This window comes from Leuresthes tenuis, unplaced genomic scaffold, assembly GCF_036924035.1.
Source record: "Leuresthes tenuis unplaced genomic scaffold, fLeuTen1.0.hap1 SCAF_3, whole genome shotgun sequence".
NCBI lineage: Eukaryota > Metazoa > Chordata > Actinopteri > Atheriniformes > Atherinopsidae > Leuresthes > Leuresthes tenuis.
In genome coordinates, this window is record NW_027325357.1 from 13,077,402 (window position 1) to 13,102,257 (window position 24,856).

Genomic DNA, 24,856 nt, shown 5'->3' on the forward strand with positions numbered 1-24,856 from the left:
TCCATGCAGAGGGACAGTGATTATACATTTGTTATTGATACAGAATGCAATCAACCTATCAGTTTTTAGATTGAAACCATTGAAGGTTCTTGATTGAGCAGGTCACTACCTTGTAAGGCAGTGCATATTTTTCTCCTTTCACAGAGTAAAAAACAATTAAAACTGATACTAACAGGGAAATGTTTAGTCATTATTTGCTGCACATTCACTGTTTTGATCATAAATCAATTGTATGAGTATATTTTGATTATACTTTTTTAGTGTATTAAAGTCTCCTCTCTGGAGGCCCCTGTACTGGTTGGATTAGTTAAATTTCACTGTGCACTAGTTACAAGAAAATCATAAATGAACAAAATAGATATGAAATATTTCAGTCATCTTCTAGCTGTGGAATAACTTGCCAATACTGTTAGATTGTTGAACTTAAATTCTTATGGTAGATATGTCCTGCCAGGTATTCAGCCAAGATAGACTAAGAGGTACATACACAGAGCAGTAACAGTGCAATATGAGATTGTTAACTTTCCCCTTCAAGCATGTATTAGACCTGCCCTTGACAAACTGAGTAGAACATTCTTATCAATGGAACCCAAGGCTGTTCGTTTTTTTGCTTTGCAGTTATGGAGCTGTTACTGACTTAATTTGAAGATTTTTGTCAGTTTCAAAGTTTAGAAAATGTTTTTCTTTTAAAGTTAAGACGGAAGATCCAGAGTAAGATGGAGGTCCCTGTTAATACAAGTGTTAAAAAATTATCTATAATCTCTTGTTTATAATACCACTACCCTTTCTTCAGGGACCCATGTGATGGAAGGGTCAGGGCGCATGGTGGTGACTGCTGTTGGTGTCAACTCTCAGACTGGAATCATCTTCACCCTACTTGGGGCTGGTGTAGAGGAAGAGGAAAAGAAAGAGAAGAAAGGTAAGACAATTACATCCTCAAATAATCTTCCTAGATACTCGAGAATAGTTTTTGTGTGTTTGTTTGTCAGTTTTGCCCAGCACCATACCTTTGAAAACAACTTTTGTCATTTCATTTCATTATGTGCTAAGAGTATGTGTTGCTCATTGTGTAATGTTTTAAAATGTCATGGTTACCTTAGGCCTTTCAAACAATAAACCTAAAAATAAGCATTTGTCTACTTGTTAAGTCTGGGTTAATCTCTATTAACTTTTTGTAGGTATTTGTGTGATACCGTACCTGACATTAAGCTGAAAGTGTATGAATACGATATGAGATGATGAATATTGGTGGTTCAGTTGTGAGCCGCAGTATCCAGGTTTTGTGGGTTGAGGTGCATCATTGTCCTTACTCTCTTATTGTTCCAAATTCACCTTGAAGGAGAGGCAATGGAAGACGGACACCAGAACACAGGTAGAGTATCATCTTTCTCTGACCCTGGGAGTTGTACTTGATCCTTTTGACCTCTACTGATTCCCAATAAATCACCTTGATAATTCCTCTGTTTTCCGAAGCCAAGCATCCTTGCACCAGTTTAACTCATCACTTAAAAAGAGAAGCGTCACAATTACAATACTGCATCTTTTTAAGTGTTGACAGGTGACATGTTTCACTGCTCATAACTGCCCTCCCTCTATAACGGGTAGTGCACTCATCAAACCAACTGGCTCACATCCAACATCAGCCCTGTTTCAGCAGGTTCTCACACCTGTCTCATTGCTCTGTTACAGAACATTGACATGAGTGTGACAGCTTTGCAGGTGTACAACACATGTATCAGGAGAAGAGAGTTGACAATAGAAACTTTTTACGATGTATACAAATTTAAATCTTTCTTATCAGTTTGTAGCCTACATATAACATTATTGTTGTTTCGGAAAGCAGATAACATGGAAGCTTTCTTGTTGTTTTTTTTACAGCTGTGTCAGATTTGTTAGAAGAAGTAAACTTAAAGTTTGTTATCTGACCTGAAAACTAATAAATACTATGTGATCTTGGTCATCAACTGCAATTTTTGCTGTTGAACAGTTTAAAAGATTCATTACTTTTTCAGATTTTACTGATCAGACTGAACAAACTAGAGGCAGTAATCCCAAGTGATCAACCAGTTGCAGCTTCACAATAGCAAACATGATCATAAACAAATTCACTTTAAATTTTCATCTTCTGAAAAGCTCTTTAAACATTACCTAACATTTGCTTTCACTCACTAAGTACCACATGTATGGCTGGTTTAGTACACTTAGAAATTAATAAAACAAAAGTTGTATTGACACTAAATCCTGAATACTTCTTCTTAGGGTTATTTATACACAGCTGAGACAATTAAAGGATCTTATTTGCAAAGTGTTGGATTAATCTGGTGAATAAATGTCTACTCTTTACTGCCAACATAACAAAAATTTGAGACCAAAATTGCTCAGTTATTAAATCAAGCTATTGCTTAGCAGATATGTAAAGTAGAATTCTAATAAAACTTATAACACTTCAAAATGTTTTTAAGTCAGTGTTTATGTGGACATAGAAAATGAAAATATAAAAATACTGTTATTGATCCTCCAATGACAAGTTCCTTTTCCCAGGAATCATTATTTCTGTCATTGTTGTCCAACCGCATGAAAAAAAAGAAATCTTAGATCCATTCCAGGTTTTACAAACAGTAATTAGTATAAAAAGAGGACCGTGTCAAAACATTTAACACCTTCTATTATCTACACTATTACGATTCATTATCCTCTTCAGTTAACCGGTAAGCACATGTGTATTTCCCTGGGAAATAATTTGCTGCCTCTTATGTTTTATTTATTTTTCAGTGGGGTATTTTAATTTCAGAATGCTCATGCAACAAATGAAATTATGATTTTGCAGTGCTGAAAGACATTACATGAATAACATGGTTGGAATGATTCACAGTCAGAACTGAGGTGAAATGTATTGCTGTTAAACATACATATTGTACAGAAACAGACAGTATACTGGTATCTTAAATGATCTGGCAATAGGCTTATTTTTTAAATGTAGATTATTTTTACTTGTAATGAAACTTTATTTTAAGTTGTCTTCAGATTTCATGCTTCATGCCTGCTGTCACTGTTGCAATTGTTTGTTTATTGACATTCACCTAAGCCTCTTACTTAGAATAGATTGCATTTATTAGAGATACAGTTACAGTGCTTGCACTTACAAATGCATAGGTTTATAATCCACACTGATCATACACTCTACACATGAGGTTTGCACATTATGCTGAATCTTCTTTATGTGCTATAACCATGTTATTTCTGTTCACTGTCTTGTGTGTGCACTTGGTTTGGCGTGACGTTTGTTGGGGCGTGTGTTTTTGTTCATTCATGTTCGACCCTCATTGTTACTGGCTAGATTGCTCCCATCCTCCTATCCACCCCATTGCAACTATTGCCACGGATGGGGCTGCAGGCATTAATGCCCCTGGCAGTGCCAGCCTAATTAATGGTAGGTTGACAACACGTCTGATCTCTGACCTCTCTCTGTTGTGACTTTTGACACCTTCTACCTTCTCCATTCTCCAACTCCCTTTTCACCATGGGTGCACACTTTCTGCTTAGATCTGCCCTCAGTTGTTTGGAACCTTTTTGTACCCATGCTGTCAGTGCATGCCTGTTGTAGTTGTAGAAATTAGTCTTGTGTTTTTTTGTTCTTGTCTTTATTCTGTCTTGCAATGCTTTGTATGGTACTGTCATGAAAACATATGTATTGAATTTAAAACTAAAGGAAATAAACTTTTGATAATGTCAGTTAAAAAGTAGAAACAACCTGTACATTTTAGCCTTTATGATAAAACTGATTAAAACAAATACTTTTTGTTATTTTAATCATTTAGATGCGTGAGTAGATATTAGCCATTCGAAGATCTGTGGTGGCAAATTCCTTATATAGGACCACCTCTTACTGTTAGGTGTCCTCGCACAGAAAGGACAAACTTCTTTCATTTTTAGATGGGGTTCTCTTTAATCTTTATCTCCTCATAGTGTAGCCCCAGAGTGTTTGTAGTTAAGATTGCAGGAGCAGAATTTGCACTTTAATGATGACCTTGTGCTGTCCTGGGCTGGAACACAGAGATTTGTCATTTTCAGCTTTATTATAACACCAGGGAACTGGCTAATGTGGAAGAGGTGACGGAATGATTCTGCTCTGGTTTGCTGGTCCTCAGCTCTACTTGATTAACATTCACAATGACCTTTGTGTTCACAGCTTTGAAATACAGATTTTGTCTTATTTCTGGTCTTCCTACCACCAACAGACAAAAAAAGAAAAAAAAGAATAAAAACAATGAACTCAACACAATCTGAAATGAATATTTTCTTTAATACTAAATATTTTCCAACTCTTTTTATACAGTACATTCTGACTTTAGACTTTAGTTTTATCTTTATCCAGATTTTTTAAAGAATGATCAAGTGTACATTTTACTTTCTGACAAGGTTCACACCAGCTCTATAAGACTATCCATAAGTTAATTGTTGTTTGACTTAACAGCTCATTTTGATTAAGCTCACTTCCTTTGAGCCAACTTCATGATAAACTTATTGTCCTTGTATTGATCTTTCAACATTCCTTCAGTTGTTCTTATGTAACTTCACCATGTGGGAGGCTTTTCCTTCAGGCACTCTTTCTCTGTGTGTTGTTCACATCTCCAATCTGCTTCCCTCTGAGTGTATGATCTTGCATGTGTTTTCTGAACTTTCCTTATATGCATGCTGTCTAATGTTTGTGTGTACTGTGTGTATTTGTGGTGTACACTCTCTCAATGTTAGTGTTCAGTGTGACGCTCTCTCTAGTGTTTGTTTTATACCTCATTTTATAACCTGATCATTTGACTCAATGTTAGCTATGTTTGTTGAGTTACTGCTGTTATCAAGTAGAGGACGTCAGCAGATAATGTGAATTTTTTTAACTTTAAAAATAACATTCTATCACATTCAGTATATTTTTGTAAATATTTTTTAATTACAAATAGACTTATGGATTTTTATTACCTGATTATCATGTTCTAAAATAAAAACAATTCAATGTTAGCATATTTCAGTTTAACTACAGATAAATCAGCACTTCACTGGATTAAAACACATTTTTTTAACTCCTTGTGAGTGGATGCAGCTACCTGTTACATAACATCACTTATGGATCACAAGCCTTTCTATGTGACTGTCACAAAGATGTTGTATTAAAAGTCATTTTCCTGTCTCCCTGTATGTAATTTTTGGTTCTCACATTTTGTGCTGTCTCTGTGGGGATGGTTTGTTGACTTGTCTGCCTTGGTTATTTTTGTTGTTATTGTCTTGTATGTCTTCATCATAGGTAAAATGCAAGATGGCAATATGGAGAGCAACCAGATAAAAGGTAACCAAACCATATGTTTCACTCTCTCCTCCCCTGACTCCTCTCTCCCACCTCCTTCTTCCTCCTCTCATTTCTTTATTATTTCTTTATTTATTTATTTGCCTTTTATGGTTTGTGGTATAAGCTCTGGGTCAACAGCAGGTGGAAAATCCCATGCTACCAGGCTTTATCTATTTCAGTTCACATTGTTCTTGATAGCACACTCTCTCTACAGGGACTATGTTGTGCTAATTCAGAGTAGATTGTAAAGACTTCGGAGTCCATCACTCGCTAAAGTAATTTTCAGACTTTGTGGATGAGGAGGAAATTGGATTTTTTGACCCAGGTTTTGACCACTTTCTCATTAGGTTAGAAAATTCCTCTGTTTTACTTTCTTAATGTTTGCCACTGATGTGTTGTCTGTGGTCTGTTGTTCTTGTTTTGTTGTTTGCTCATCTTGTTCTTTCTAACAGAACAGCAACCTTTCCCTCCGCTATTCTGCATCCACCTCACTCATCTTACACTTGCCTCTTCTCCAAAAACATCCAATACTGTTTTCTGAGCACTCTTCTTATGATATTTACATTTTTTCCCCTGTTCACATGATTTTTGCCTCTCGAAATCCAACTTAATTTGTGTGGTATAAAAGACAGTCTGTAACATGTTTTTGGTGTCCTGTAACAAAGGTTGTAACTAAGGTTTATTTTTATTTCTGGTATTAAATGAAAAATACTCAAACCAGGTTGCCATTTGTCTCATAGACTAAAACTCTTTTTCTTTTTATTCAAATACAATTTAATCATGAGAGATACATACACAGATACATATGTATCTCTCATACAGATGTCACACAGATGAACAGATGCATATGTATCTGTGTATGTATCTATATATCTGTAGGGTATGTATATAGATACATACTCTTTGTTTGAATTAATTAATGATTCATCACAAGTATCTACAACAAGTTTAAACAGAAAGTCAACAGGTACACAAGGCTGTGTAAGCTTAACCAATCATGTCGTATCAGAAAACCTATCCTTTCTTACAACATATGGTCAGGTGAAATAAAGCAGTGAAATAGTCAGTGTCACCTAAGCAGGGGGCAAAAATGAATTGACAATCATAGTGATTACAGTAGAAGCCAAGGTTGTATTATGGTGATTCTGATCAAGATCAACATTGCCAGAATATATAAGAAACCGTCTCCTTCAGAGAATAAACTAATGTGTTTGAATATCAAGCATTGCTCATCTGCTCAAAAACAGCTGGATACATATTGAAAAAAGCCTGTCTTGTGTCCTGGGGGTGGAAAAACTAAATGCACAGCATAGAGTATGAGAAATGTTCAACATTAAAAGGTTTTTCATGATCATCAAACGCATGCCTCATTGTGATTAGAAAACTAGACTGAAATATTTCTTGATAATGGGTCACATTAACAGAGAAGCAGTGAATGTGTGTGACTGTGTGTCTCAGCGTGTGTGTGTGTGCGCTTGTGTCAGAGTGAGATAGAGATAGATACACGATGAAGTAATTGAGAACTGGTTTTACTGCCTGAACAATATTTTTTACAGAAGACCTTGTATTTTCCACACCATAAAACACCTCATATCGTATAAAGTAGATAGAATATCAATTCCTCTGTGAGAAGAAACAGTATGAATACTGTCAGTAATGTAGATATGGCAAAATGTGTTTTTTTTTCTAAATTAATTATATGGACTAATTTAATTTCTGTGTGACACCCATTTATGTATTTCAGCATATTCTCTAAAGAGATTATTCTTTTCAATAAATGTATAATAATGTATTCATAAAATTACTTTATTTATTAAATATTTTATATGAGTTAAGTTAAGTATAAGCTTTCATTGTATTTATCCTCTTCAACTGCTCATCGTACCTCAAAATATACATTTGATTCACATGTCTTCATGGGATGTTATATTTCTCTTCTGCTGGTTTTAAATCTAATTTCTCTTTCAATACTGAACATACTAGAGCAAGAATCACACCTGAGCGTCCCCTGCTCTATCTTTTCATAGGTTTTTATCTCCATTATTAACACCGTGTCTTGTTTTTTTTTTTTGTCTTTTTTCTTTTTTTTTCCTCTTATGTTTATAGTTAAGAAGCAGGATGGAGCAGCTGCCATGGAAATGCAGCCTCTCAAGAGTGCTGAAGGTGGAGAGGCAGATGAGAAAGAGAAGAAGAAAGTGTCCGCTCCAAAGAAAGAGAAGTCTGTGCTGCAAGGGAAGCTGACCAAACTGGCTGTCCAGATTGGCAAAGCAGGTACAGCAAATTGCACACAGACAAATCCATCACTCAGTCAGGCAGAAAATCAACGAACACAAGGTACTGAACCATCAACCTGTCCATCACAAAAATGTGTTGTACTCAGAGGGTCTACTTTGTAGTTGCTTGAAGCAATCAAAGCAGTTACAAAGAAAGTTAAGATGTCTGAATCTTAAAACCTGTTCACTCTATTTTTCTTATTGACGTGCCCTTCAGGGACTTGATAAATCATTGCCGTGACAACACTTAGATTCTGTAATGCAGCCTTTGATCTTTCATTTTATGATCATGGTGCTTAATCAGTTGTTTGAATTGTAATTTGAATGGCAATGATGGCAATGGGTTGACTTCAAGTGCACTAAATCTGTAAATGCAAGCATTTTTAAGTAAAAGATGTCTCTCTGCCAATATCCCTCACAGTGGTTGTCCTCTCAGCAGCAACACATCAGGATTACCATCGAACATATTTTCATTTGAAAGATTTGAAAAAAGTCCTTGTTTTTCGAAAGTGCTGTTATATCAGAGTTTTGTCCTGAGTGATAGAATGGGGACATGGTGTCAGAACAATGAAGTCCCACGAGCTGATTAGCATACACGCAGCACTGTGAGATCATATGGTATTCCTGCAGAATCAGTGCACACTGATACTACTTAGAGCCTGTTGGTCCTAAAAAGCCTCACCTGGTCTGTTCCTCTCTGACACTTAAATAACACTGAAATATTGTTGCCATTCAAACAAAATAATACAATTAATTTTGTTTGCATAGCATTGCACAGTCCTAATACAGTAACTTTTATTCAACTATTGGTACAGAGTTTGTCATGCCAACCCCATCCATTCTTCTGTTATTTGTGAAATCACTAATGCAGACAAAGGTACGCATTCAATCTAATGAATTGAAATCAAATATTTTTTCCCTACTGCAGTAAAGACTTGTTGACAACATTTATTGTGTTGATTCAACATTTATAAAGTAACATTGTACGTTCTTATAATTTTTTCGTGAGGATTAATTACTTCTGTTCAATGAGAGATAACATCTTCAAAATAAATGTGTTTACATGTTGTCTATCTCTTAAAAACCTTTCAATACTTCAACATGTAATTGGAACAAAAGCACAAGAGTACCTAATAACATAATAAATGGTTTTATTCAATATAACCATTCAATTTGTGTAAGTAATATAAATGACTTGTTGCATGTAAAAAACCCAGTTTGAAGCAGTCCTACTTAATTATAGGCATGCTTGAGAAGTTAAACTGTCAAGAAGATCAATTAAGGCAGCTTTGAGGTTACTGCTGTTGCCTCACAACAACATGGCTCTGAGTTGAACTGTTCTGTGGCCTGTCTGTGGAAATTTTAAAGGCTCTCCTTGGTTGTATGCTCTGGTTTTCTTTTAGAGGCTATTTTCTCCCTCACCAAAACACATGAATCTTGTAGTATGTTTTAATAATTACTTATATGACTGTATCGCAACACTGCTAAGATGTTAAATTCCCCTACAAGAACAATATTGTGACAAAAAAGTACTTTAATCACTCACCATTGAATATTCATTAAGCAAGAGCATATCAAGAATGTAAGGCCTCTTCCAGTGTTGCACTCTCAACACTCCTCTCCTCTGCTGACACCTTCTGTACATCTTTTAGGTTTGCTCATGTCGGCCGTTACAGTCATCATCCTTGTCCTGTATTTTGCCATTGACAACTTTGTGATGAAGAAGCGCCCTTGGATGCCAGAGTGTACTCCTATCTACATCCAGTACTTTGTCAAGTTCTTCATCATTGGTGTGACTGTGCTGGTGGTGGCCGTGCCAGAGGGGTTGCCGCTGGCTGTCACCATCTCCCTGGCATATTCTGTCAAGGTCAGAAAGAAAAAACAGCATAGATTTTGAAGCTGATTAGCTGATGACCATATATCTTAAAACATAATCGAACACATTGTTGAAGCAGGGAATATTACATCTATTGATTTTAAGATGAGAAATAGTCCCACATTTTTCATTTGAGCTTTTGTTATGTCAGTATTTTGGGGGTATATTCATGTGACTTTCTGTGTGAAAATGTGTGAATCTGTTCCAGAGCTGCAATTTATAGTTATACATCAGGACTCAGTGCAATAAATTCTTGTACCATGTCAAAACATATGACTCACAATATAAAAAAAAAAGAAATGTTATTCATAATGTCTCTTGTGCGTTTTTTATTCATTTGAATTTAATGTTGAAATGTACCAGACAAGTACAGACACATATGGTGTTCCCTTATCTTTCATGACCTACAGCACTGTAGTAATTATCACCAGTGAATTTAAAGCAGTGCAAAACTATCTGATGGCTGTCGTAGGCGTCAATTCAGTAGGTGAAATGTTTTCAAATGTTTTCAAATGCACACATATTTGTGACCAACAGAAAATGATGAAAGACAACAACCTTGTGCGTCATCTGGATGCATGTGAAACAATGGGTAATGCAACAGCCATCTGCTCTGACAAGACAGGCACGCTAACCACCAACCGCATGACAGCTGTGCAGTGTTACATTGGAGATGTGCACTACAAAGAAATTCCAGAACCTGGAGTACTACCACCCAAATCGCTGGACTTACTGGTCAATGCTATTGCTATCAACAGCGCCTATACTACAAAAATACTGGTAAGCTATCTGTAATTGTAGCTGTTTTGACTGTAATCCTGACCTTCTCTTACATTTTCAGTTATTTGTCACTTTCTTTTTGTTTTGTTTTTTTAAATCCGCACTCCATCAATTTATAAGTTTAATGTAAGTTTGGCATTTTTATGATTCTTGACATTTATATTCTATTGTTTTTAAAGTCTAATAACTTTAACATATTGGAAAGGCTGCATGGATATCAACTTACTCTGTGTCAGCTGTAAAACCGTATGATGACAGCATCTTCGAAACCGTGAGACAGGTCTGCAGTGCTTTCTTTTTGGCAGAGCAGGCAGTGTCCTTGGCTGCTGCTTTAGATTCATCAGGCATTCACTCAACTTGTCACCTTGAGAACGGTTGTGTAATTTTGTCTTATCTGATATTCAGAGCGTAGCAGACTGTAATTGAATCCAATCTGTCTAAGTGCTGGAGATGGTTTCTTGTTTACAGTGAAGACAGTCGACAGAGATTTTCTCTATGCCAATTAGACCTGCTTGCAATAAGAAACAGATATATGGACATGCAGAATCATTCAAAGTCTGTTACATGTTTTTTTAATCACAGAATCGTAAACCTGATTGCATGCATACATGTTCAGACTAAAGGTCTGAAACATTGTTTCTTTAATAAAGTGCTTACTTGAGCACATGTTCCAAAATTAAATAATGCCAAGATCAGGATGTCTTCAGCCTGTTAGGATAACATGTCTGAGTAATCCTTTCCCTGGCATGACCATGTGTACTCACCTGTGTACTCAAACACACAGACACACACATGCAAGTTGTGCCTGTGCATGTGTGATCAACCTTGTAAACTCCTGTAGAGTCCATTCATTGATGGCCGAGCAGCTAACAAATGTCTTTATGAGACTTGCACGGGAGTGAGCTGAGCAGGGGGGACATCTGTGATCCAAGGCTCCCACAGATTTAACTTCCTACCCCTCAAGGCAAAATTGTTGTTTTGGTGCAAACTGCATGTTGGTCATCGGATTTCTTACAATGGGTGACATATTTTAGTCTACACTCCTTTCAACTTTGGTTTCTTTCACAGAGAGTAGATGCATTGTATCTTCTGCACGGTATTCACTTAATCCTAGTGTACAATTATCTCAATTATGTGTCCCAGCCTTAATGATAGGTTGTGCAGCAATTTTTATGTCCATGTACATTACTTTATAGATAATTTGCTCATATGTATGTTTTTAATATTTTCAACAATGTACATTGTATATCTAAATCAAATTCCATCTGCATGCCACACACGTTGCAACTTCTTCACTCTTTAGATGAACAAACTCAAGTACTGTAATTGCTGCATATTGAGGTAGTGTATTCCGACAGATGGCACTGCATTTGCCTGGACCTATTGTCTGACTTTTGTTCAAAACAGTTTAAAAGGAATCCAAGCAGTTTTGCGTGTGAGAAATCAACCTGAATCCAAAAAAGAACACATAATATTGCCTATACTTCGTTTAAATATAGTTTGCAGCGACAGTTGGCTTTGATAGAACTTAATGCTTCAAATTATATACATAAAATATTCATATATATAAAATTACCAAAAAATAATACTTTTTGTGAATTGAATACTTTGTGTACAGAACCTACCAATTTTTGATTATTTTGCTAGATGTAGATAGATTGACATACATTCAGAATAGGATGTAAGTTTATAAACACTTAAAAGTTAATTAAAACTGTGATTGCTTCAAAAAGATAGAATATTAGATGTTCTTTAACAGTATTACATCTTGTCACACATTTTTGCATCAGACTGCACATCTAAACAAGCCTTACATTCATATGCAAATGTCAGTCCATGGAAGTGCACATAGTATTTAAGGATTTTATGTCTCTTTTGGGAACTAAAAGCTAACCCTAATGCCTCTTTATCACATTCTGTTTGACTTGATCAATTTTACATCTGTCACTGATGTAGCTCTGTCATCTATACTCATCTACACTTCTTTACTGCTGCTCTCCTTGCCCCAGGCACTCCACTTCAGCATGTGTAAGCACAGCATGACCAGAACAGAGAAACTCCTCCAAAAAAGAAATTATAATATGTTGTAGCTACGTATCATTGGTTATAGTTATCTTTATGATAAAAATTACCATTGTTATTTCACATTGATATACATACAAAACATTTATCTGTGCATATTCCAGGTCTTCCACACATATACTGTAGATACAAGCAACATATGTACAAAAATACAGTTTACTACACATATAATGTAGATTGTTGATACACTGACAGATTTTAATCTGCAGTGAAATTAGCATTATTTATGTATAGTATAGTAGTTCTAAACTGAAATGTATTCTGACAAAACATAATTTTTAAAATAAACTTTTTTACACAAATGCATGGTGAACTTTTCTGTAAACAACTGAACATTCTGGGATTATGGAATGTGTGGGATCTAAATTTAAAAAAACAACTGGTCCAAGTAGAGCTTTTTTCTTGTCTTACAAAAATCTGTTTTTAGAAAGTTTATTCATTGTTACTGATTTCAGCTTGTAGTCGCATCGCGCTGCTGTGGTTAGTTCCGTCATCGTGCAAGTTTGTGAAAAATTTGCATGGTCTTCCTTTACATGCCTGAGGTTTTTCCTGGTGCTCTGGATTCTACCCACAGTCCAAAGACATGCATGTTTGTTGAATTAGGGATTGACATTGAGTTACTGGTGCAAATGTGATTGTGAGGGTGCACATACATTGCTATCTATTTATCTGTTGGGGCTTTTCAACCAGCAGTCACTTCAATTATGCAATGTCACAACATTCATTTCATTCAGAGTTGCATTAAGTTCTCAGAAATATCTTTTAATGATGATGGGAAGAGTCAGACCCCTGCATAAAGTCTGCTTCAGCACTTCCCAAAGATTATTAATGAGGTTAAGGTCTGGATTCTGTGGTGACCAAACCATATGTAAAAATGATGTCATGATTTAACAATTAACTGCGTGATTTATCCTTTGCACATGGCATATATTCCTCGTCCACAACAGAGGACAAGCATCCAATGAGACAACATCATTAGAAGGGTGTTAACTCTATTTGTCAGTCAGCTCTGAAATGGAAGAAAACATGGAAATATTACATTTTTGTCACTTTCACTCGGCTGTTTACAAACAGATGAATGAAGACGATTACGATGATTATGCAACAATTATCATAATTGCTCTGATAATTGAACTGTTGGATTTGATTGTTAATTGTGACGGGCCTAACCTCCAGTCATTATCATTCGAGATTTCCTTGGAACCACAATATCTTCTCCTAAGAAGATATTTCAACACTATCTTTCAATAATTCATTGGACAATTCTTAAACCAGTTTTTGTGGCTTCAGCAATTTCCTTAGCTGTTTTGTTTGCTTGATGCAGACCAATAATATGGTTCTCTGAAACAGACTAACATGTTTTCTATGACCTCACAATGTGTCTTTTAACATGGTTGTTTAAGGAATGAGAAGCTTCTCACTGCATCGCTTAGAGTCAAATAACTTGCCCGCTGAAACACAACAATACTATTCCAATGGGAGGCACTAACTGATAGTTTTTGCCCTATTCAGGCTAGATAGGGACTTTTTTTTGCTCAGTTAGTGTACATTTTTTACAACAGGATGATTTGTTCTGATGGATGGATGGATAACAATTATTATTCCTTCTTCTTCTTCTTCTTCTTCTCTTTATTATTATTATTATCATTATTTGTCATTATTAGTCATAGTAGTTGTCATATGTATACATTAGTTTATTGACAAAACTGTTACCAGTATTGAGTTTTAAAGGAACAATTTACATGTAATAGAAATGCGATATTCAGAACATACAGAATGAAGAAAAGTTACAAAGGCAAAGTAAGATTGAGTATGGCAGATTAATTATGGAACTCGGGGATCTGGATGCAGAAAAGAAATTTGAGAGGATATTCAGACCATCCCGCTTTCCCTCATCCAGACACCTCGACTCCCGCAGCATCGCTCCAACCCTGCATTATGCTAGCTGGTGTGTTCTTATATAACAGGCCAATCCTATGGGAGGCCAGGATGGCAATGGAAGTCTTTCATGGTCACAACACAAAGACACAAAGGCAAAGAGGCTGGCTTTGATACCCATATCAATCCCTCAAGTGCTCTTTGGCTACATACTACAGTCACTGCTATCTCTACCACTTCTCTCCACACATGCATACTACAGTACCAAGCGGAGGAGCCTCATCCTCAAGGGAGAAATTTACACACGTTTACACAGTGAAGCCAAACAGTATTATAGATTAGATACACAGTAAATATACAATAAATTCACATACCGTACATGTACTTGTACAGACATACACCATCCATGTGCATGTCAACATTGACATATTAATTTCTTAATAGCATGTGAACACAAATATAAAAGTGAGCACACAAATAGAATCTGAACATACTAGTCAGCCTTGGATGTCTCTTGCACTCAAATTTGATACAGCAGGAATTGTGAACAGCATTCAGTGACGTCAATCTACCAGCATCATTTGGACTGCTCATGCATCATTCCTCGTGGTCCCAGTATCCTCCGGAGACTTAGCTGTGCTTTGATTTTCTTTTTTTCCCCTCCATCTTCTTGGTCTTCATTTGTTAATTATTTATGTGCCATGATAAAACAGTAACACACAGGAGAGCTGAGAGTAGATGAGAGTAGGTGTAAAGATGTTGTACATTAGCGGACACAAATCACTCATACACACATCTGTCATATCAGCCGTTCGGACACTGTTGGAAGTATTCAGACCACAGGTGTGTGTTCTCACAGCTCAGTGGTGTGTGTTTAGCATGGCTGTGTGAATGTCCTTGGAGCGCTGATTCATGTAGTTTCAACCACATGCTCAGGTCATTTTTCCGGTCAGGAAAGAGAAAAGTAGACAACACTCCCATACATGCAAATGGCATGAGCTCAGAAATAAACATGATATTTTTTTTATTTATTTTTTATGGAATCAATGTTTTGAGGTGTTCATTATGTGTTTCAAAACTGGTTCAAATGAATATTTTGCATGGTAAAAGATAAAAGAACTACGATTAGTTGATGTGACATGATTATGTTGATTTACAATCAGTAATTTATAGTTTGTAATTAAAATGACTGCCTCGCCTTTGTTCAGCAATGCTTGAGGAGGGGAGATAGAGGAGATGAGATGTCTTTAGTTTGAAGCACCCAGTTTCCCATTTGTATTAGAAGATTAAGAGGACATAGGCGCCCATAGTAAAGACTGTTTTCTTTTCTTATCTTCTCTCCTCTCCTCATCTGTCGTGTTTTCATCAATCATGTTTAAGTTGATTTGAAGTACTCAATTAGACATAAAAGAGTAGAATGCAAGTGAAGGCGTAACTGAAGTGATGGTAAATTCACTGTATTGTACTGTGACATCGATGTTCGACTTGATTGGCATTTTATGGCGTTTATATGGTATTTTATGTTAGGTGTAAAGGAAAATAGCATTTCCAGACAAACGCTAATTAATAGTAAGAGTATTGTGTTCAACGTCTTAAATGGTCTGTTGCAATTAGGAGTAGGGTTAAAATGTGTTTTGGACACAATGTTTAAATAAGAAGCTTATTGGTTTTCTTTGTGTTTTATGTTTTTATAAGGATACTTGAAGGTAAAAGAAGATGAAAGCTGAAAGCTATTAGAAAAGGGTGTTAATTGTAAAGATGCAGTGGGAAGCAAAGCCAGATATAGAGCAAAAAAAAAAAGGATGGAAGAAGAGACACAAGAAAACAACAGTCACATGACAAGTGTCCTCATCATGGACTGGAAGACTGTATTACTGCCCTTCAGCATGCCTCTAAGGCCTAAGCCCAGTTGGCTGTTACAGTTATGTGTAGAGTTGGAGTATCATCCACTTCTTCAGGCAGAAAGGAAACAAGAGGGAGGAAAAGGCGAAGGAGGTGGACCACCTAAAAATTGATAGTGAGTAAGACAAAATTAATTCAAAACAAGAAATGAGAGGAATGCAAGGTAATGAACAGGCAACACCAGAAATATGTAGGATGGAGGATGTGAAGAAGTAAAAGCTTATAGTGACTAGAAAAAGAAATGAGAAGAAATGGGAAAACGTGAGAAGATGGGGCGGGAACAGGAGGGATGGATTAAGGGGAGCCCCAGGTGGAATAGGAAGTAAAGTTGCCAGCTATCCCTTTGGCATATGTCCTTGCCTGCAGGAACACCCAAGGACCAGGGAGAGGGCAGCTGGTCCTAAGCCACATCCAGACCAGAACGTGCCAGCAGAAGCCTAGTCGTGCCAACATTGGGCATTCCATGCCAGTTACTTCCCCTGTGTGCAGAGACCCATGTTAAGCTAAACCTCTGCAGAATCTCTGGAAATAGATGGCAGTAGCATTTGGGGCTGTACATTACCTTTTTATTCACTGCTCTTTCGCCTGCCTTGGTATTGCAGCAGCTGTCAGGCTCTTTGATTCTCTATTAAATATTTTCATTGTGGCAGGAGTTCTGCCTCATACCATGGTGTGTTTTAGATGGCCACTATTTAGATCATAAACAGTCTTTTGAGCAGAAAGTATTTACCATTCATTTTGTCAACTGCAAAAGCAGCCATTACACTGAATTCAAATACAGTCATAACTTTTTACCAAGTGGTTGCTACTGTTCTCCTCTGTGCAAGATAGGGTTATCGCCAAATGATCATTTAAAGCTACAAGACATCCTGTGTTGTCATTTACGTTTTAGTGGTTTAACTTGATGTTGATAATGGGCTGGGAGCCTATTATCCCTAACACCACCAGACAGAACAGATGAGGCCATTTGTTCCATCCTGTCATTAGCCAATGACAGGCAGTGTCTTCCTGATGTAATCACTGGTCATTAGGAAAAGGCATTAATTCTGTTATTTACCACAAACTCAGTATAAAGTATTTATATTTTAGTCTGTGTCTGTGAGACACACATCTGGACAATAACCAGATATGTCCAATTACTAGGTGAAGATAGACCAGAAGTCTGATTGAGTTTTAATGAATAATCAGATTTTAGAGGCCTTTCTAACCTCTCACCTGTAATTCCTGGCTCTCAGCCATTAGATCTAAAGTAACAAGGAAACTTTAGCTGAGTTGATATTAATAGATATTCCCTGTTCAAGTTAGTGTATTTTTAATAATATTGAACTGTCAGAACAATCATTAAAAATACACTTCCCCAACAAATTAATTAAGCTTTTGAGGAAGTCGGCAAACACGCAACAGAAATGGAAACGCTGACATTGTTGATCTCAACCATGTGTTGGATAATTTTTTGTTGTGTAGCCCAAAATCACAAATCACAAATTAACCTTGGAAAAAGTGTATTTTTTTCACATTATTCTCTTAAAATGTTTATTTGGATTATGACAAAAATCCCCCTAAATATAATTCTAACTAACTGAAAAAAAGAGACCTCAGGGGCAAAAACATTTAGCAATTATGTAATATTTTCTTTAATACATGAAAAATATGTATTAATAATGTCTGTCCACCCAAACAAATGCAGAGTGTATTAGCATTCCCTATTAAAATCTTGTTAGGAAGTGGAAAAAAACACTTTTTACACGGGGCATGGTAACAAGCTTATTATTTGAATAACTGTACCCTTGACACAAACTCTTTCCCAACTTTTTGTTGCAGATGCTGAGTGAAAAGCATCGAGCAATAATGTAGAATACAAAATGTCAAAATGCCAACCTATCCTTTTAAATCTAATCTCAGTAAGAGGCTTGTTTAGACGCATAGCAGCAAACCTGCAGTAAATCTATTTTGGGGCAGATAGCACACACTGAAGGTGTCTGCTTAGCAGCAAGGTAGAAACATTGTGTTCAGTGGTAAATGCTGGTGTGTGTCTGTGTGTATAAGAGAAAAAAGTGTACATGACAAACTGTTCTTCACTTGTTTGTATGTAGGTGTCAAGCGTACTGTAGGTACTATGTGGCAAAATCCCTGGAAGGATATGTCAGCTCAGTGCCAGCTAATAGGAACCTGAATGAAGCAAATAGGGCATAATAGTTATTAACAACATTTATCAGCATCTACGAGCAATTGTCTTTTATTTTAGAGTAAGTTTGAGTATTATTAACCCAGATTGTGTGAGTATGAAGTAGGAATTTTCTTAGCAAACTATTTCTACATTTGAAAAGTGAAACTGATCAGCATTTTTATCCCCACGTCGTCCCCAGACTGTGATTTCAGCTTGAGAATGTGTGAATCTGTGAAGAGGAATGTTATGAATGATACCAGTAAGAACTGAATACTTGTCAGAGTGCGTCTTCTGTGTCCAGATGTATGACCATCAGTGTCACTGTGATGCTAGTCTATCAGAGAGATCTCGACAATAATTAAATTTTCTATCACAGTGGCAGATATTGCTATAGGCTTTATAACTTCTATTTATATGTGTTATATGGCCAAATGGAGTTTCTAAATGGTGTGAGGCTCGGGAAAAATACTAACAAAGAATTCTTGGGAAAAGATAAACAGGGACACAACAAACGAAAAAAAGATTTGAGGACGTGTGAAGTGAGATGAGTGCGAATCTTGCAAGAGAATCAGAGCCAGCGAGTAAGAATCCCCAAGTGGTGGAGAGCGCACCCTCTCATTTCCCAGGTCTCATCTTCCAAGTGTGCTTTGCCCAGTGTTACCATGGTAACGCTTAGTCTTCAGCAAGCTGACCACGCTCACACACTATAACATACAGTAAGCACACAGCTGAGCACGTGTACTATAGCACCTGACCAGCTGCATGCACAGATACTGTATCACACCATAAAAGCACAATCCACCATAAAAGGCAGAATGTTTTTTCGTGTCTTAAATGTAGAGAAACTCTACATTTTGCACTACTGTTGTAGGTTTTATGGATGTCTGAATTTTCTTTATTGAGATTCAAGCAAAAAGGGTTAAATAAAAAAGGACTAAACCTAACCCTAAGTCTCTGATTCAAGGTTTTCAAAATCATATTTGCTTGATTTTCTTTTAAAGTAAATTAATATTTGTCTGGTTTGGAGTGTTTTGTCTTCTTTTTTTAAAAAAAGGTCTACTTGAAAGCTATTGTGCTTTCATTTCTGAAATTGTAAGGATAAGCACTTGATTGAGAAGATAAGCATCAGCTTGCTTGTTTGAGAAAAAATACATCACCTGCATGCCTAACACACAGTAATAAACCTGAAATGGGTAATTTGTTATGAAAATAGGTGTATCACATGCTACCTTCTATAGTTTCTAATAGGCCGATGTGTTGATGAGCTAGATAATTGCATGATTCTAAACAAACAATTATAGATCGTTAAAGCTTGAGCTGCTTGCCTGAAATAAGAACATCCAAATTTGATTCCATCCGTCTTATCTTCTGCCTTCCCACACAAAGTAACCCTTTCACCTGCTCACTGGTTAATTATCACTAGCGGCTATTTTAAGTTTTATATGAGGTTTGTGAGGTTATATGAGTTTGCAATCATGGAAAAAAGAATATCAAATAGATAACAGAACAGACTATATATATATATACTGTATGTAATTAGTTCAGATTATATTCAATTGAGGTCTTTAAAGTTTCCAAAGCAGGATTTATATTATAATATAAAAAAAGAAAATTTGGCATCATCTTAAATAATACAGCATATTTATATTGTTGCTAATATCTTTGAAGAGATACATTTCTTTCTTAAAAGAAAACAAAGCATTTTTTATGCAAAACATCTATAGAAAAGACAATCTTTTCCCCTGCCTCTCTCCAGCCCCCAGATAAGGAAGGTGGTCTGCCAAAGCAGGTGGGCAACAAGACAGAGTGCGGCCTGCTGGGATTGGTTTTGGACCTGAAGCGAGATTACCAGCCAATAAGAAACCAGATCCCTGAGGAGAAGCTTTACAAAGTCTACACCTTCAACTCTGTCAGGAAGTCAATGAGCACTGTCATCAAACTTCCTGATGGGAGCTTCCGCATGTACAGCAAGGGAGCCTCTGAGATTGTTCTCAAAAAGTGAGTCTAGTTTTTTTGGTTAGAATTAAATTCTCAGTGGTGGAGGTTACACATCTTTCTTTACCAATGTAAGAACAAAATAATTGGATGCTCTTTTATGATAACAGAATGTACAAAATTAGATTAAATAAATAAAACTGAATAACTGAAGATTTTCCCTGATATGACACATGTATAGAAACACGTATGAAACACAACAAGCGAACACACGAAAGGTAACAAAAGTGCTAAAATCAAGGTACAGTTCATTTGACGTTTTTAAACAGTGAACTACTGTTGAATTTGATTATATGCCACTCCACCATACGTTTGTTTTCCATTTGAGTGCTAATTTATTCAGTTAATGAGAAATCCATTTTCTTTTTATCAGATGTTTATATCGTTTAGTTTGAGTACTTTAGTAAATAAGGAAATGCTCCTGCTGTGCTTTTGATCTACTCGCTTGTCAGTTGTCAGAAATTCCTGAACCATTTCATCACAGTATCAAGAGTGATGCATTGCTGTACATACACTGACAGTGTATGTTTAAGTTAGGTAGAGATTAAGTTCATGTTCATCTCAAGACTCAGAGAAGTGATATTAGAAAATCGAATAAGCAAGAATTCATTTTTTTGGATTACATTGAATTACAGAATTTATCAGTGTTCCTAGAAATGGTAGATTTATCCCACAACAAAACCATCCATGGCCTTAAAATGGCTCGAGTATTATGCTACACCTTTTTCCTCATTCAGTGAATTGGAACCTGTGAATCTGACCCCACCAGCAGATGACAATGACACAGCTTTACAAAATATTAGAAAGGTACGGCAACAGTATGAGCCTTTGGTATTGTAAGCCTTACTGTGGCTAAACCTCTGTGCTAAAGTGGAAAGGTTTTCTAGCTCACAATGTGAAGACAGGGTTGCTAACCAGTACACACTGAACTTGAGACTCTTAGGTTTTTCCCTGAGAAGCAGCACCAGCTTTTACTCAATTAATTTATGGCAAGATGTGGGAAGCAGTTGGCTGGGTAGTGATGTGGCAGCAGGTGGCAACAATTTCACGTACCCAGAGACTCACCGCTTGAGTGCAGAAGTTGAGAGCAAGAGCGGGACACAGAGTAAATCCATACGGAAAAAAAATTACCAACTGACAAACATGACTGCTCATACTCAGTGTCAGATTTAATTAGTTTTATGGCAAAACCAAGCTGTTCGTGGATTGAATTTTCTAAGTAACCTATGGTATGTTTGTTGGGATGCTACAATGTCACAGAATAATCTGAATCCAACTATGTTGCAGTTTACCATTATTGTGTCAGACATTAAAGCGTACATGATCTGATTTCATGCCATCACAGCAATAAAACATGACAAAACATGTCAGATCATCTTCTGATGGCAGATCCATCAAAAAGACACCAAGTAGCTTTATTTTCTTTATTCTACTGTCTTTTCCACCTTAAGTGTGCTAACTTTCTCAGAATTTTCAGATTCACAGGTTTCTTATTTCACTAGTTTCTCACCACCAAGGTAGAAAGTAGATAAGTAGAAATCTTCAGCCCTAACTTTGATTTCTGATTTGGTTCATGAACACATAAAAAAAACAAAAAAACATTTTATTGACATTGTTATTTTTCAAGAGGTTCAAAAAACGTATATATGGGGACATTTAAGGAGACATTTAAGATTGTACTATTCTTGTTGTTGTTTTAACCTGTTAGATGAACTATATTCTGACCACCCTATACCAAACCCATTTTTTACAGATGCAACTACGTCTTGAACGAAGTCGGCGAGACAAGGGTTTTCCGTCCACGTGACAAGGATGAGATGGTGAAGAAAGTGATTGAGCCTATGGCGTGTGATGGTCTGAGGACCATCTGTGTGGGGTACCGTGACTTTCCCGGCAACCCTGAGCCCAACTGGGATGATGAGAACAACATCCTCAATGACCTCACTGCCATCTGTGTTGTTGGAATTGAAGACCCTGTCAGACCAGAGGTAGGAGAGTGTGACAAATGTTGGTAAGAATGGAGGGGATGTTGGGAAAAAGGACAATGAAATAATTTACTGGCTGCTTTGTCACTGGTCTGCCTTCATAGTAACGATGAAGCAGTTTCACTTGTCAGTCCTTGCAACTTTTCATTGAAAACAGTTTTGTAGATTTCCAAGATTTTGTGAGTTTTATATTTTGTATATGCATGATACTATATACATATCACACAAGCAACCATATTTAGCTACATATTTACTTTTTTGTACATATACCACAGCTTTGGGGGATTTCAAAGTGTTAACAAACCTCTGTATGTTAATTTAAGACTTTTTCCATTTCTTCTTTTATTTCTTTTTCTTTTTTTATTATTGCAATGTCTGCTCTCAGTGCTATCGAAGCCAAAGCAATTTAAAGAAGATGGATTATGCAATAACTGATTTATTACAAAGTGATTTGGTAGAAATATTTTATGAAGAAAAGAGTATTCTAGTGTGAAGAAAGCAGTAAAGTAAGAAAGCTGACAGCTCCCTTGACAGCTCCAGTCATGATAGAGGAAAGTATGAAACCAACAGACTACTGCATTATTTAGCCTCTTCCTTTCATCTCTCTTCCATTCCTCTCCACACTCCCTAATGTCTCTCATTCTATCTCATCCTAACATGCATCCATCCACCTCTCCTTGTGTTGTCTGACTTCCACCTTTCTTTGGTTGCGCTTGTTCATTTGCCTTCCACTGCATCTACCTATCTCTATCTCATTGTGCCTCTTGGCATCTTTCTGTCTGAAGCTATATATATATATATATATATATATATATATATATATATATAAGTTATGTAAACACCTGAACACACCCAGATGAAGATCCAGAAAAAGATAAAATAGCAAACAACCACAGCTACAGTGAGACAAGTTTACTAGACTAGACACTGTAACTGCTGTGTTACAGTGTCGCATTTTTAAGCCCAGTTACAGTGGGTTTACATGATGAGATTAACTCGATTATAGCTATAGTTGGGTTATGCTCCTTATCTGAGCAAGGGTAATTATCCTTTGTTACATGGCGGTGAATGAATCGAATCACTGGCACAAAGCATGCAATACCACAGTAATTAAGTGGCGCTGTACCCATTTCAACTATCGCTAATAGAGCCACTTCTGGTTGACATCTTCACCACCAACAACAACAAAACTAAGGCATTCGAGAAAGATGGCGAACAAAGAGCAAGATGAAGCTACGTCCCTCTACATTTGTGATGAGCTGGTTATGGCACAAACCCGATGCACAACGGCGCATTCTCCATCGCGTTGTTTGTTTCTTTCTGACGGCGGCGACAACGACAGTAATATCGTCTCCTTCAACTTCTGGGTGACGATCGCGGGAAAAAATCTCGAGCATGCGCAGAACGCTCGATCCTATCCACTTTCGTCTGCAGGCACGTTAAGTGGGCAATCGGATCGAGTTATCTCGGGGTCTTAATCCGATTGCAAGTAACCTGATCCGATCCGATTTCTTATCAGATTAAGCTTGTTACATGAGCTGAATGAACTCAATCTTATTGTAATTTAGCCATTAATCCGATCCAATTGCCTGAGTGTTGTCCTAAAAATGAATTAACTTCAAAGTAATACAAATTATGTAGAAAGAAAGCCAAATATTATATTATATTATATTATATTATATCATATTATATTATATTATATTATATTATATTATATTATATTATATTATATTATATTATATTATATTATATTATATTATATTATTTTATATTATTTTATATTATATTTGAGCATGCAGCTAAAGAATTTCTGCAGTTGCTGCACACTTTATATTTATAAATTCACACGTTTTTGTTATAGTTGCTACAAAGTCTAACATTTTGTAGAATTCATTGTTTCTCCACCCTAGAAGTCACATAACATCTGTCATGTTAAATAACAATTGCAAAAAAGCAGTGCAGTGAACAATGATGCACAACGCCTTTTCTGACCTCTTGCAAAGGAAACGCTAATCCTGTTAGTTAGATGACTTTCCCTTTGCTACAAAAGGGCATGAACACACTGGTAAACATATTTTTTGTTTCTTTATTAGTCTCTAATTTCTTCCACCAGAGTGTGATGTTCTTTTAATAAGTGGCTGCTGTGTAGGGCTGCCCCAGAGAGAGAAGAAAGGAGGGACTGAGAGATACACAGAGACTGAATTAGAGATACAGACAGATAAACAGATTAGAAATAAGATTCATGTCAGAGAGGTGATGGAATGCAGGAAGAAAAGGAAGATGTGTAAGGACTGAAATGGAGGACAACAAGACTGTAACTAGATCCATATCAGAGACTCAAGAGGCTTGTTTTTCAGTCTAACCTCTCGTCTCTTACTCTCTTCCTTTGTAGGGCCAGATTGTTATTTCAGTAAGCTTCCACTCTCCTCTTTACCTCTTATTTTAGATTACAGGTCAATTAAAGCAGTGGGAATCCAAATAAAATTAGACTTCAAAGAAAATACCAGAGATGACTGACAAGCAAATAGTAACTTAATATCTTAACAACTATTGCCTACTGACATAAGAAAAGGCAGATTG

General features: G+C 36.5%; 1 protein-coding gene across 12 annotated transcripts in view; it reads left to right on the top strand.

Annotated features, from left to right (window-relative positions):
- Window positions 1-24,856, top strand: part of atp2b2 (ATPase plasma membrane Ca2+ transporting 2) — a 125,949-nt gene that overhangs the window by 87,188 nt on the left and 13,905 nt on the right. For 8 of the 12 annotated variants that reach the window (XM_072381883.1, XM_072381884.1, XM_072381886.1 and 5 more), the window contains 9 exons: window positions 794-919; window positions 1,340-1,372; window positions 3,338-3,430; window positions 5,297-5,338; window positions 7,445-7,609; window positions 9,264-9,478; window positions 10,025-10,267; window positions 20,053-20,294; window positions 22,045-22,279. In XM_072381883.1, the coding sequence (XP_072237984.1) occupies window positions 794-919; window positions 1,340-1,372; window positions 3,338-3,430; window positions 5,297-5,338; window positions 7,445-7,609; window positions 9,264-9,478; window positions 10,025-10,267; window positions 20,053-20,294; window positions 22,045-22,279 (1,394 nt within the window). The remainder of the gene's footprint in view (window positions 1-793; window positions 920-1,339; window positions 1,373-3,337; window positions 3,431-5,296; window positions 5,339-7,444; window positions 7,610-9,263; window positions 9,479-10,024; window positions 10,268-20,052; window positions 20,295-22,044; window positions 22,280-24,856) is intronic. The other 4 variants (XM_072381890.1, XM_072381891.1, XM_072381888.1 and 1 more) reach the window with 3 other exon arrangements.